This window comes from Lutjanus erythropterus, chromosome 19 (assembly GCF_056507025.1).
Source record: "Lutjanus erythropterus isolate fLutEry1 chromosome 19, fLutEry1.hap2, whole genome shotgun sequence".
NCBI lineage: Eukaryota > Metazoa > Chordata > Actinopteri > Lutjaniformes > Lutjanidae > Lutjanus > Lutjanus erythropterus.
The window spans coordinates 22108437-22124113 of record NC_139335.1 but is presented as its reverse complement, the minus strand read 5'-3'; the positions used below and the strand labels follow the sequence as shown (position 1 = coordinate 22124113).

At 39.8% G+C, this 15677-nt stretch overlaps 1 protein-coding gene across 1 annotated transcript; it reads left to right on the top strand.

Moving 5' to 3' along the window:
- The first annotated feature begins 1402 nt into the window (after positions 1-1402).
- On the top strand, positions 1403-15604 carry LOC146309805 (casein kinase I). The gene is made up of 11 exons (XM_084744782.1): positions 1403-1647; positions 5428-5518; positions 5710-5820; positions 6186-6334; positions 7060-7288; positions 10673-10843; positions 11078-11226; positions 11365-11560; positions 11681-11820; positions 13553-13620; positions 13723-15604. The coding sequence occupies exons 2-10, from the start codon at positions 5443-5445 to the stop codon at positions 13583-13585; spliced, it is 1254 nt and encodes a 417-aa protein (XP_084600908.1). The 5' UTR covers positions 1403-1647; positions 5428-5442; the 3' UTR covers positions 13586-13620; positions 13723-15604.
- The last annotated feature ends 73 nt before the right edge of the window (positions 15605-15677 follow it).

The following is a 15677-nucleotide window of genomic DNA, read 5'->3' as shown; positions in this document are numbered from 1 at the left end:
GAAATGTATTTTGTGTGTGAATGAATTTAGGTTCCTGAGTGTTGGTTAAAAAAAAATTTCTTAACTAACTCTAGTTTAAAACTACCCTTATGCCATAATGTGAACACTAATGCTGGGTGCATGTTAGTGGTGAGTATGATAAAGAAGTGACATCAAGGGAAGGGCCTACGAGCTGTTCATGGACAGGGCCACAGAAAAAACAAGCCAGCATGTCCATCTGTCACCCTCTCATTACCATCCACAAACCAATCCTATTTAACACCCGCGTCATCCTACAGTAAGCCACTGCTTACTGTATGAAATTATTTACCCTCTGATGCAGTTATTGGTTTTCATTGTGCTAAGTGGGTATAGTGTTGCCAATAAAAATATTATAGACCATAAATTTAAAGCCAGGTTTAATGGATTTCCTAACTCTTTGTGACAGGGCCATTCTGAAATGTGTCCTAATAACTAGGTTGAGCTCACTGTACATAACTGCAATTTGTAGGACACTGGAAACTCCCAGATGTATCTGGCTACAAACTTTGACACGGATGTGTGCAGATGTAGTTCAGGTGAGGGAAATTTGATGCTTACCATACTGCAGGGATGACAACTCATACTTTCACAAAATATTAATGATAGATTTTTTGATAGATTTTCAACACTAATGTGGATATTAGAGCTGGACAATGTATCAATATTTTTTATATGAAACTAGATATCATCTTAGATTTGGATATTGCTATATTACATAAGTGTTGTGGTATTAAAGGCTGCATTACAGTAAAGTGATGTAATTTTCTTAACTTACCAGACCATTCTAGCTGTGCCATTATTTCCTTCATGTGCTTAGTCATTATATCCACATTACTGATGATTATTTATCAAAAATTGTGTTAATATTTTGTGAGAACATTATTAGTCATCCCTACAATATTGCTGCAATACTGATATTAAGGCATTTGGTCAAAAATATTGCAATATTTTATTTTGTCCAGCCCTACTGTCAGTGTTTTACTATTATAGGGTTAATTTTTTGGATTAATATTAGTGCTGCATTAATGTGTATGATGCATTTTACTACAGGCAATGCATCATATTCTACAAGATCATCATGTGTTTGCACTATCTGAGAATTTCCAGTGTTATTTTAGAGAAAATGTCTATATATGTATATATATACACGGTATATCGAATCGATATTATTTACAAATCATATCACCCAGCCTTTATTGATATAATGACTAAGAGAGTAAATAATAAAAATAGAACAGCTAGAACATATGATTCTTTAAAACCTACAAAAGAAAGAAGCGGGATAATCAATGAATGGTCAAATGTACAGAAGAAGGTGTGACGTTTGCCCTGACATCCAGAGAATGACATCATCGACGTTGTGAACGAACGGTCGCGTTGTTAAGTAACGAGAGGGGGAGACAGACTCGAGTGGAGGACGGCCTCTCGCACTGGTGCTGCTGCTGCTGCTGCTGGAGCTTCTTAGGGACTATCAACAGGGAGTGCAACCGACGACAGATCTAAGAGCTGGGGGAATGAGAGCCGCCAGAATCCGCTCCCATCCTCCTCTGCCCAGGCTCCTGTCCGACTGACAACCATCGGATCAGAACCTCCACCGAACCAGCTCTCGGACGAACCCAATATCGGGTGAGTAGCGGGTCGGAGAACCGGAGAAACCAAGGGGGAAAAGGGGCCTGATTCGGCCGAATCAGAGTCTAGTATTCACGGCTTACAGGAGAGGGGGAGGGGGCGAGTAGTACTAGGGATGGCTATCTTTACAGGCTAGTCCAGTACATAAATGGGTGCGGTTAAAAGTATGATACAAAATGTGGCTAAGTGCGATATATTCATTTCCAGCTTGTTTGAATTTCGACAGTAATCATGGTGCAGGACGTTTCACGGTTCTGTTAACGTATTTCCACTAACGTTAGCTTACTCTTAGCAGCTAACATTCAACTAACAAACGTAAACGGCTTCGGCAGATACCCGTACTTACAGCGGCTGAAAATTAAAAACAAATGTCTGTTTTAAAATGTAGCTGTTGGTGAATTTTATGAGATGTAACGTATAATATTACGTTAGTTCTTTCAAATACTTTGCCCTTGTAGCGTAAATCACAACTGAATTGCTTCTCATCAAATTGCAACCAGGAAAGAGCACCGTAGCCTGACATCTTCCATTGCCGTTAGATTATTAAGCTGTATTCTTATATTTTGTGAGGTCTGGTTATATTACAGCTAGTGTCGAGTTTGTAACACAGGAGCTGATTGTGGAGTGACAGCTGGCTGAGTGTGAGAGGCGTAGCAGTGCTCTGTTTTTCATGTGACTCAAGTCTCTGGCTTTGGCTCTCTTGACACTTGTTTTCTCTCTCAAAGAGGACTTATTTTGCCTCTTTGCATGCGGTGCATTTTCTACATAACTGGATCTTACTTACATTATATAAACGGATAATAAAAATATTTCACACTTTGTGTTTAGGTGAGTACAGTAATGTATATGGATGGTTTAACCACAGTTTAACACCTCCTCAGGACATCCTGCCACCACAGTTGCCACTAAGACTTCCCCAAAGCAGCAAATATGTACTGTGACATTTTAACCAATTCACTGTCTTCAAGATTTTTACTATTATAACAGCACATGGTGCAGTGTGATGGGCTAATTCCACTGGTGACACATCACGCAGGCAAACCTATAATAAGGAATGTGTTTTTCATATTGCTGCTAAGTAGGCTTGGCCAATCAGTATTGTATTGATATTGTGATTTGGGACTCGATATCATGTTAAATATTGTGATATGGCATAACTTGTTGTCTTTTCTTGGTTTTAAAGGCTGCAGTACAGTGAAGTGATGTCATTTTCTGAACTTAACAGACTGTTACAGCTGTTAGTCACCCACTTAGTCATTATATCTACCATACTTATGATTATTTATCAAAATGATGGAAAGGTGCGCTGACACAATTTTTTTTCCTTCCTGATACTGAACTGGAGTATTGGCCAATACTGAACACCAACCAGATTCGTGTGTGTGTGTGTGTACGTGTATCTATCTCAGTCTTTTAGCAGCTGTACACTGCAATGTTATTTTGATTATTTATTGACTGCTAAATTAATCACCAACTATTTTGGTAATCGATCAATCATTTTGAGTTTTTTTTTTTTTTTTTAAGAAAAAATATCCTAAATCTCTTATTTCTGCTTCTAAAATATAAAAGTTAGTATCTTTGGACTGTGGACAAAACAAGACATTTGAGGACATCGCTTTGGGCATTGAGAGACAGTGATCAATGTTTTTCACAATTTTCTGACATTTTTTTGGACCAAACATCTAATCGTTAGATCAATCGAGAAAATTATTAACAAATTAATCGATAATGAAAAGAATGGTTGGGTTAGTTGCAGGCTTGCTTTACTCTGCAAACCGTTAATGGATGTGATATGATTGCTGTCATTGTTGTATGACCTGGCTCAGGTTAAACCCATTGTAAAACATGGACAAATACATACAGAGACTAAGTGCCATAGGCCATCTTGGGGGGAGAAATGGCTCTTGAGACGGTGCTGGGATGTAACAGCTTTCCATTTGAAGATTAATTAAATTAAATTATGTGGTATCAGATCAGTGCATAGATACTTGTTCTTGCCAATACCAGCATTCTAGGCAGTATCGGAGCTCAATACCAATACTGGTATCAGTATCGTTGCAATGCTAATCCCTACAAAAATAATGTGATGTGATTTTGTTCATATCGCCCAGCACTATTGCTAAATTTTCACTCTACATATTTTTTCAATACCAAGTCCCCCCTTGCTAAGCTCCTGAGAACACATGTGGGTATATGCAAATAAAAACCATATGGAAACTGTGTGATTTAAAATTGGGTGTCACTGTTCCTGTACCAAGTAATTAATCAATGGCACTTACTGTGTAGCCTTGTGATTAATGTTGCTTCCTAAATCGGGTCCCCTGGCTACAGCACATGAGCCACCCTCTTGGTGTAATGAAACCTAACCCTTTATTAACCCAAATCCATCTACCCCCATCACATCCACTATGGCAGGCTGTCCTCCCATCAGTTACAGTTTACAGGGAGGTCTAAGGACATACATCTCTTACAGCACGTTGGTTCATTTGATCTTTTTACTTGACGTGAAGATGCCTTTAACAAGGCTTAGATGATACGCAATGATGGTATGTAAGCCGTCATCACTGTTAAAGAAGTTTTAGAACGAAGGTGGTGTCAGCAGCTCTCTTTTAATCCTACTGCTTACAATCAAGCAGAATAACTTCTGGGATAATTGATATTGTTATGAAGGAGGCTCTGGATGGAGGCAGACAGAATGCAGAAGATTAGTCCTGCAGAATCGATGACTGTTCTGCTTGCTTGAGTTGGCTTGTCCACGAAACTTGGGCTGTCTGAGAAGTCTTTGTTTTGCAGTTTCTCTGAGTTGTCATGAGACTTTTTCATGATTTCTATAGGGGATGTGGACTGAGGGAGGAATCAGTAAAGATGATGCGCTCTATTTCATATAACACCATGTTGTCATATGACTGGAGGTGTTTTTGAAGATGCAGCAGTGCTACATTTGAAACGAAGGTCCACTGTTGCTATTAAGGGCACAAGTTTTGTTAACGCTGTGTTCCCAAATTAGTGGTGAGGAAGCAGATCTCTTTGATAAAAGCTGTTGTGTGCTGATATATCCTCTGCAGCACTTTTCCTTCTGAAGTTCATTGCACAGAAATGTCTGAGGGCCTTGACACAGATAAAGCCAGCCAGCGCTCCACGGCTGCTCATGCCTTCCCTCCCATGGCAGTGCTAACTCAGAACAGTGTAGAGCTTAGTCTTGCTTTTGCGGTGGCTGCACAATGTGGCGTGGTAGAGCGAGTACTAAATAAATGATGATCCTGCTCCAGCATCACGTGCAGTTCAGCTCATAAGATTCACTTCATTTCACTTCATGTGTGGCAAGTCTTAGTACACATGCAGCAGTGGATTCTGGTTTCTGTAGCCCTTGTTTTGCTGTTCTTTCTCCTCCCTTCCCTGCTTTTGCTGATCTCACTTCGACCACCTCCCCTCCCAGTCCTAATCATGTATCTCTGGAGGCCAGACAGCTGTTTGCTGATCAAACTAGCCCTGCTCAGGCAACATTCTCACACAAACACGTGGTCAGCTCAGCGTTTCTGGGACTGAAGGATCATCATGTGAGCAGCTGACTGACTGATGATACTATCCCTCATTCTGCCACTCTTGGAAAATCAAGGAAATAGTCCTACATATATGTTATATTTGGTAGAGCTGTACAGTAATTCATCCTGTAGTGTTTCAGAGTCAGTGTTGAGGGAAAAAAAGTGCATCAGATGAGCTAGTATCCATGTATCCTTTGGTGTCTTATAATCATTTCTATTTGTGTGTTGGTGGCAGTGACGACTCGCAACCATGGAGCTGAGAGTGGGGAATAAGTACCGGCTCGGGCGAAAGATAGGGAGTGGTTCTTTCGGCGACATTTACCTCGGTAAGTGTAAAAGCACACTTTTTTCCCCCACATCAGTTTCTGGTCAGTCTCTGTCTTCATACTGTACAATTACTCTTCCCCCTTATCTGGGCACTGAACCTGATTTTCCTTCATATTCATCCATCACTGGCCTCGTACTGGTGCAATTGCCATGGCTCTTACAGCTGTCATATTTTCGTGTGTCTCCTCAGGTGCCAACATTGCCACTGGTGAGGAGGTAGCCATCAAGCTGGAATGTGTGAAGACCAAACACCCACAGTTGCATATTGAAAGCAAGTTCTACAAGATGATGCAAGGAGGAGGTAAGGAGTGAATATAGCTTTGACATGCTTCAAGCATTCTTATCACATGTTTTGTCTCTGCCGATATTATACATGTGAATAGCCTTCTAAGCCTGCTGGAAAGATGTTCAATGAAGTATTTTAACAGTAGGAGTTTGATTGAAGGACTTTTATCTTTTCGAAAGAGTCATCTAAAGCTATGCTAGGTTGACCTACATAGATGAGTAAAGGCATATTCAAGAAATGGATTATCTTGTGTAAGACTAGGTTAAAAAAATATTTTTATTTGATGCAAGATTATGTGGCAAGTGATATGAATTATAGTTGTGCCAGTAATAATGTGATGAACAGACTTAATGCTGACTCTGTGTATGTGTGTATTGTAGTGGGTATACCATCGATAAAGTGGTGTGGTGCAGAGGGAGACTACAACGTGATGGTAATGGAGCTGCTTGGTCCCAGTCTGGAGGACCTCTTCAACTTTTGCTCCCGGAAGTTCAGCCTAAAGACTGTCTTGCTTTTGGCAGACCAGATGGTATGACACAAACCCTCATGTTAAGTCAGGAGTATTAGAATTAGGATAGTTTCACTGTCCCTTCAATTAAGACCCCACTATGTGAAACAGCTCTGTTTACAAGTAGATTACAGAGACATAATATTTATGATCCCACTCGGTCATGTGCATGACCTACTTGACGTTTACTTGTTGGTGCATTCTCTACTTATAAACATTGCCCATGATTCCCCTAAGGCTTCTTTAAAGATTGTAGATGTTTTGGTCTTCACTACTCTTGAGCATCCAGTGTACTTTGTGATTCTGGCCTCTTCTTAGACTGTGCTGGCCTAGATATTTCATTTCATACAAAGCTCTCTCTCTCAAGCACAACTCATATCACCTTTTGTTCTAACTGCAGCCAAGTTGCTGTGTCAGTCCTCTATATGGATGTTTGACTCTCCAGTTATAGCCTGGGGTCATCACCTTCCTGTGTGCTGTCTTCATATATCCTGTCGTCCTTCCTTGTCTTCCTATTTGCTTTAGTTTGCACCAGGTATTGATGTATTGAGTGCACCTACTGGCCAGAGACTAAAACTTTCTTTAAAAAACAACACAGAGAAAGTGCTGGGCTGACAGCATGCAGAATATGACCTTGTAGCCACGAATTCATGTCACCATGACACACCTTAATGTATCTTATCTGTGTCTTTGCTGCAGAACCTAACAATTTTCCACTCTTTTTTTTTTTTTTTTTTTTTTTAAAGATCAGTCGCATCGAGTACATCCATTCCAAGAACTTCATCCATCGGGATGTCAAGCCTGATAACTTCCTAATGGGGCTTGGCAAAAAGGGTAACCTGGTGTACATCATTGACTTCGGCCTGGCCAAAAAGTACCGTGATGCCCGCACACATCAGCACATCCCTTACAGGGAGAATAAGAACCTGACTGGCACAGCACGCTATGCCTCCATCAACACACATCTTGGAATTGGTAAGGCACCCTTGGAGCATGCGGACAACCCTGCTTTCCAAACCAGATTAGTCACTTGTTATGCACAACATTGGGTTGCATCTTCACAAAACAATACTGCTGTTGGTTGTTGACCTCTTGGCCTGGTTATTCACACACACATTCCAGTCAGGCAGTTCTGTTATAGTCCCGCGTGATGATGCTTTCTAGAAAGCCCCTATCAGAGTTGTTGTGATTCATGTTTATTTTTTGTGTATCACTGCCATGTCAGAGAGGTCAAAGTGTCTAAAAGTGTGATAATCCTGACTACAGCAGACTGAAGTTCAGCAGGTTCGCAATGCGTTCAGTTCAAATCTAGGGCTTTTATCATGCAGCAGGCCCATCTAGCCTCTTATCCCAATAAACTTAGTTAAAATAGAAAGAAAATCTGACATTTATATTTCTTTTGTAGCAAGAAAAAATAATACTTGAACAAATTATGCTACTTCAAGTTATCAAGTTAATTTATTTGTGAATTTATTTTAAGATTTATTTTGTTGATTTATTTATTTGTGAATGGATGAAATATAAAACAATGTATGCAATTTTATTCATACACACACTTTTTCATCTGGTTGAATATAAAAAGCAACAACAAGACAACAAAGGCAACATGATCGACACTTTAACATAAAAAGTTTGACATCAGGAAAACGTTGTCCATCAGCAGCTCCTGTACAAAGCATCATTAAGTCTACTGGGACTGAACAATAAATTGCAATTGCAATATGGAGTAGTGCAATGCAATATCCAAATCGCAGGAGGTGCAATACTTTTTAAAGGCAAAACATATCAAAATACAATTCTGAATTAAACTTTATGACGTGTCAGAGATGTCCCAGTCTACAAACCATATTCTACAGACTTAAAAAAATGTTTATTTGATACAGATCATTGCAAAAAAAACACACCATGATCATTTATATATATTTTTCAATGAAAATGAAAATAATGATGCAAAAATGATCATTCCTTACAGTCTTGTAAATCGTATCACAATTTCAGCAACAGTTAAAATAATCCCATTAGGTGTTTTTTTTCCAAATCGTTCAGCCATAGAGTCCACCTTGCCGGTCCTGTGTGTTTGGCTACTGACAGTTTGCCTATCAAGTGCAACAGCTCATTGGATGTTGTGGTGGAGCAGGTAATATGCAGCCACAAGTTGGTGTCTGATTTCCCGTTGCTTGGCCGGCCTTAGTCCCTTTTTGTCAGTTTCATTTTCCTGGCCTGACATTAGTCAAGAGCAACCAAGCTGGGTTAGCATGGCGCTTCTCTCAGCTCTCCTCTTTTCCTGGGGTGCCTGTTGCACTGGGTGTTTGAATGATGCTGTGTGTATTGTTGATCATTTAATGGTCTGCTTCTCTTTAATCCACAACCCAGGCTTCCTTTTCCAGTGCCTGTGAGTGCCATAGTTCATAACAGCTTCAGCAATAAAATCACCAAAATAACAGATTTAAACAAAAATGTAGTGAAATTCAAAGGAGCTACCAGTCGTAGCATCTGCATGCACTACGATTGACACCACCAGAGTGTCTTCCTCCATGGTTTTGATAAGAATCGCATTGTTTATGATGATGGTGCTGCCAGTGACAGGTAGCCCTAGTTGTGTGGCTTATGAAAATTCTGCTTCAACGGATCACACCCTCACTAAACACCCTGTTAAATGTGATTCAGCAGGTTTATGATGCTATCTCCTCCACATGACATTCATCCCTAGTCTGGAGGTGAAAAGTACCGTTACTATGGGTCAGATTTTCCCTTTGCAGTCTTTTATAATGAGTCACATCCCTTCTCACCATGCTTTGGTGCCTGTGTCCGAATGTAATATCTCCGAATAACTTGGTGGTTTGTAAAACTGGACTTCTTAGTGGTGCTTAGTTTTTTTCAGCCAGGAAGCTGCCAATTCTAACTCTACATTCCATAAACAGTTTGTTCCTCACTGTCACCCCCATCCCCTTGAGGCGCCTCCTCTCTGCATCGTCTTTTTGTTTATACACACCCTATCAGCTCATACAGAGGATATGAGGGCAGAGGGCTCATGAGAAAGAAAAAAGAGAAAAAGAAGGAAATGCCATCTGGGATGGAAAACAGCCCTGTTGTGGTGTTGCGGAGCATTTTTATATGGCTAACCATTTAAACACATTCCCATATCACTGCAGTGTATTAGCAGTTGGTTGCAGCCCCAACAAGTTATTTATGTCTGTATTTTAGTGAGATATCATTGACTTGTCGATGGATATCTATTAGATGGACAAATGTTTAAGTAGTACTGATAGGACAATTAAGTTTTTTTTTTTCCCCTTGTAGTTTTAACTTTAGAAGTATGCATTGAATGTGGAGCTCAATCAATCAGTATTGGTAGAATGTAAATGTTGTGATATCTTTACCTTGTTTCTACTGTAAAAAACACATACAAACAAGTTGTTCAGGAAAGGATTTTGTTGTCTTTGAATACACAAAAGAACCACACTTTGAGTGGTTGTCTGATTAACAGGCTACACAAGTTTCTCTAGAAGTGCCACATGAACACCTTATTTTGTTGGGTTATCAGGTCAGGGAAATCATTCTAGGCATTGAAACTGCCCACACTTGATTGAAAAACAAAAACCAGAACTCACATTACATTACTATTATTTCATTATTTTGACAAATGGGTATCCATATGTATTACACAGCCCCTCCATCTTTGAGTGTGTGTGTGTGTGTGTGAGTGTGCGCTTCCAAATAGCGAATTAAAGCCATAGACTGTACAGTAAATTTGTTGAAATCCTATTTAACATAAGCTCTATGGTTTCCTAAGACTCATAAGCAGATATTTGCTCATTCGGCAAACATTCTGCATGAATTTGAACTGTAATTAGGGGCAAACGAAAACAGTTATTCTGGGCCGAAGTAGAAATTTCAAAGGAAGACACCATGGCTATAGCGCTGTCAGAGAAGCAGGTATTCAGCTTAACATGTTTCCTTGATCTCTGACATATCATGGTCATTTTATAATTTTGTTACAGTAAATATACTAGATTTCTCCTTTTAAGGTATCAACCAAAATAACCCAGTACCAAGTAGTATCAGAACTTCACCATTCACATGATACCTGCATTAAATCGTCCAAATTGTTTGAAAGTATGGCTACACTACATGCCTGTGGCATCTGATGAAAAATAATGGATTGAATCTTAAAGTGAAAGTTGCATTATGCTACTACAAGCCACAATGAGCTGTGACTGGTCACAGGTGATTAAAGAAGGCAGTAGTTAATTACTTCAAGCCTGTAAATAGGGCCTAGATTAACTAGATTATTAGCATTAGGCGTCCATCATTCAGTTTTGTAACTCTTGTGTGCTCTTTTGCACTTTCTGTCTGCAGAGCAGTCCAGACGTGATGACCTGGAGTCTCTTGGCTATGTCCTCATGTACTTCAACCTGGGCTCCCTCCCCTGGCAAGGCCTCAAGGCTGCTACCAAGAGACAAAAGTATGAACGAATCAGTGAGAAGAAAATGTCCACACCCATCGAAGTTCTTTGCAAAGGATACCCTTGTAAGTGTGTCTTTGGTGTCTCTGTGTATTGGGGCAGCAACTTTGTTCTGCTGTTCTGAAATCATCACGCAGTATTGGCACATCTCAGTATGGGAATGAACACTAACAATGCAAACATTATTTAATCTCTATAGTTGAAGCTCAACACTATGTCAGTGATTGTGTGATTTTCCTGCTATTAATGTTGTATTGATTTTCTCCTCGTTAACATTTTGCTAATTTTTTCTTCTACAGCTGAGTTCTCCACGTACCTGAATTTTTGCCGTTCACTCCGTTTTGATGACAAGCCAGACTACTCCTACCTACGACAGCTCTTCAGGAATCTTTTCCACCGTCAGGGTTTCTCCTATGATTACGTCTTCGATTGGAACATGCTCAAATTTGTAAGTTTACATTGTGTTTGAGACTGAAATATTGATGTTTGTTTTGGTGCCACTCAACTCTCTCATCACATATACAGCTAATTCAAAGCTACTTTTTATTGATGGAAAAGCTTTAAAGTGGCTGATCTCGTCTATCAGGGTGCCAGTCGGACAGCTGAAGATGGGGATCGGGAGAGGAGGACAGGGGATGAGAGGGATGAGCGGATCGGAGGAGCCCCCAGGGGGTCTGCATCACGGGGTCTCCCCCCTGGTCCCAACCCTGGAGCTGCCAACAGAGTCAGGAACGGGCCGGAGCAGGCCATCTCTAACCCTGCCTCACGGGTCCAGCAGTCTGGTGAGTGTACTGCTAAATTGCTCAAGTCTTGAACTCCTGCTATGTCTGTTAATAACTGAATAATGCTAAGATGAGGCTGCATCAAATGTCGTCAAGTCTGAATTATATACCCAATTTCAGGGAACACATCGCCTCGAGCAATTTCTCGTGCAGAGAGGGAGAGGAAAGTGAGCATGCGGCTCCACCGTGGGGCTCCTGCCAACGTATCGTCCTCTGACCTCACAGCCCGTCATGACCAGTCCAGAATTTCCACATCACAGGTGAAAGCTCTTTCACAGCTCTTTTGGTCAAACATGTGACACAATGTTTGAAAAAAAACAATGAGAATGCTGTGTGTTGAAGTGGAATGAGGGGATGATCCACCATTTTAACATTTTACATACAGCAGGACTTCCAGAAAATAGTTGAGTTGAGTTGAGTAGTTGAGTGAAAGCTCCTTGAGCCTTTAGTTCTTGGGACCCTGGTCATCTTTTTGAGTGATGTGATTCAACTGTAGGTGTAAAGTTTGGTCGGCAAAGACTGGTTTGGCTCACCAGACACACACTGCAGGTATAAGTCTAAGTTGCTATTTGTTGCTTGCTTCAAGCATTGTGGCATCCACCATCTATGTTTTAGAAGTCCCTGGGAAACAAGGACAACGTCCTACTTGCAACATACATGCTGAAAATTACAAATCAGCACCCGGGACACTAAACAAGCTAACAGCTGTTACCTTTTCTTTTGCGGAGATGTAGTCATTGTAAGACAAGAGCTCAAATCCCGATGTACAACACTGTTGCTGTATCCTGGGCATGGTGCAGCCCCAAGACGTTTGTGATTGGTTCAAAGAAATGCAAACAAGGCAGGGCGTGTTTTCCCTTATAGCAAAATGTGTATGTGTGGAGCCAGGAGTTTCTCCAGCGCTGAGGTCGGGCTTTGTGAGACTAGCAAAGACCGACTCCATCTAGGCATGGGTGATAGGGACTGAATCAACATTGCGGCAGTCATCACAGCATTGTCTTTTTAATTTTGTGTCAGTATTCATTGAAGTGTTTAATTTTACCTAGATCTCATGTGGTGTTCAGTGTGAGCCACGATACGTGATATGAAAATATTGTAACAATATGAATATAGACTTTAAGGGATTTGTATTGTCACAATACTGGAATATCTTATTTTGATACAGTTCTGTAAAAATATCAGTATTCAATATGATTTTCAATACCAACTGGAAAAATTTACTCAACATTGAGGGCATAAAATTTTAGATTTTTATTAAAGGATAAATATAGGCTGTAACATGACAACAGACATAGAAAATAAGACAAGTGATGAGAGGAAGACACCACTGTGAGCAAGAGAGAGGAGACAGGGCTATGTGGGTTTTGCCATGGTGTATGTCAATTCACTGTTGGAGAGAAGAAATAACGAGAAAGTGCTGCTGGTACCAGAGTATCTATACTGCGATGCAATAGTCATTGTCGTTATATTATTTTTTTTCCAGCGCTAAAAGTGATAATTGTAAACTATCACCCAGTCCTTCTTTTATCCATGATTTATGCACAGTAAATAAGAAGGTGATAAAATGCCAGGAGCTCATTTGCAATAAAATCCAAACCAATACAACAGCACCTAAAATAAAATAAAAACCTTAGCATTCATTCAGCATTTCTTTGATGTGGTCACAAAAAATGCGTAATACAAGCTTATCAAATGTAGTGTTTCTTGCATGGCTATATTGCACATACTGTACATTGCAGTATGCAGGTATTTTTAAAACATTTTTGTTGTGTTGACTGTGTACTCCAGCACATGGCTTTTGAAACAAGGACGAACTCCACATCTCTTACGGACAACAACTTTTAATTTGGATATTACTGGTCTAAATCAGTCCATAGTGAAATGCAGTATCATTTTTTTGGAGGTGTGGTCAAACAATTCATGATAATCTTGCTGTATGTGAGAGCTACACTGTAATTCCTCCTCCTAATCTCGATTCTCTTTCTTTTGCAGGTCAGCGTGCCATTTGAGCACATGGGGAAGTAGAATTCGTTGGCTCTGCATGCACATGAAACTGACAGGTGAGGTTTAATGTGTCATTTATTCACAGGCTGACTGCAGAAATACACCACTGACCAATACATGAATCTCTCTAATGACCATCACTCCATTTGTTGTTGCAGGGCTGCATAGTATATTCATCGCTCCGGATTATTTTCCTTTTGTTTTTACCTTGTCTTATGAACAGACGATTGCCAATGGACACATGGGTCTTTGGAAAAGGACAGTAAATCTTAAAAGGATCCAGAGAGGTACATCAGAGTATCCAACATGCTCTCATGAACCTTCTTGCTGAACCGTGGACCACCACCACCACAGTACAAAAAGCAAATAAATGACAGTCCTACGCCACTGTTGCTCCATGGTTACTCATACCCCTCCTCAAAACATTCCCTCAGTACCTTCTGTCTGACAAATGTGAGGAACTGTTGGCATCAAAGAAGCAAAAAGGTATCAGGGACACACGCATGTTTCTTGTCATTGGTCAGCTTTGTGACTGATATACGCTTAGTAAAAGATTTTTCCGTTTTAACACCACAAAAACAACTTTTCAGTAAATGTCGCCTCTTTTATCTTTCATGCAAACATCTTAAATTGGAGCTTGTTATGAGTTTCATTTCTTTGCTTTTTTTGAGAGAAATAACAGCTGGAAGACGAAGAAATGGGGAGATGTAGGTGAGAGGGCAGTGGACAAAAAAGGCAACTTTTGAAAAAAGGATAAGTAAGTGATGTTTTAGCTGTTGTAGAGTAATGTTTCTGGTGAAGTAGCAATTGGTTGTTGCTTGCCCTTCACCCATGTCGTGATGATTTACTCTCCCTCAAAACTCGGCTACCAAAACCTCCACCACTCCTCTTTTTTTTGCCTGTTTTGACTTGCGTGTTTTCTTTGGTTTCAATATGAGCGGGTAAGGTGAAGAATGACCATAGATATTGCAAAGACACACTCCCAAATCTTGAGGGAAAGCTCCTCAGGAAATTCTCAGTGTATTTGACCAGAGACCACAGCTGCCCATTTTGGCTAACAAATAGTGGCTGCAATTTTTATGATAGTTCTTAATGTTACCTTTTTTATGCTTTTGTTATTGGAAGTCATAGGGCAGTGGGCCAGCTCTGTTAGGGATGACTCTTACAGGGATGGGACATCCAATGATCCTTTTTTTTTTCTTTTTTTAAATGTTTACTTCACTGTAAATATTTTTTTATTTTGATGTAAAGCCAAAATGTGGTTATTTGTTTTAAGGTGTAAAGTAGAAAAAAACATACTAATGACATAAATTGGGGCTGGGTTCAGGAATTTAGGTATTTAAAGTACTAAACTGTGGGATTGGCTAATGTTACTCTGCCAGCTGGGTCATCCAACATATTGTGTGTGTGTGTGTGTGTGTGTGTGTTTGTGTTTGAGAGCATATGCGTGAGTGAGATGCAGTGAATCCCTGCTGAGAATACAAGATCCATTTTGTTTTTGTGTGCAGATTGTTTTTATCTCTACTATTTATGTCATTTTTTTAATTTGTCTAAAGTAACTGTCATTTTATTCTTATTTGTTTCATTTCATCTTCCTGTAACTTATTAGAAGTAGCATGTTCAATTTATTTCTTGTCACTTTGTGCTTCTGTTCCTATGTTTTAAGTTTGTCCACCTCATGTCATACATAGGGCTTTCACTATTCCTTCTGCAAAAATTATATGCTAATAGTTTGATGTCACTTTTGGATTTTAACCTCCAGCAACCTTGATGATGTCATTCAAAAGAAAACAACTGATGCAATTGCAGGGATGTGTAAATAGCAGTGTACTGTGTGTGTAATTACCTTTGTACAGGCCACCATGACCCAGTGGTATTGTAACTGTTGGGTTGGGAATGGTATAGAAGAGGTTGAGGTGATGGGTATTTCACTTTATGTATTGTGTACTGATATCTTGTACAGTTCTTTAACACACTTTATTTACAACAGTATTTGTGTATATTTTATGAAGTAATAAAAATGAATAACGTTGCTCACAACTTTTTACTGACTTTTCTTGCTCATCTTTCCTTTGCTGTATAAGTTTTTAAGGGGGTGTGTTTTTTTTGACAG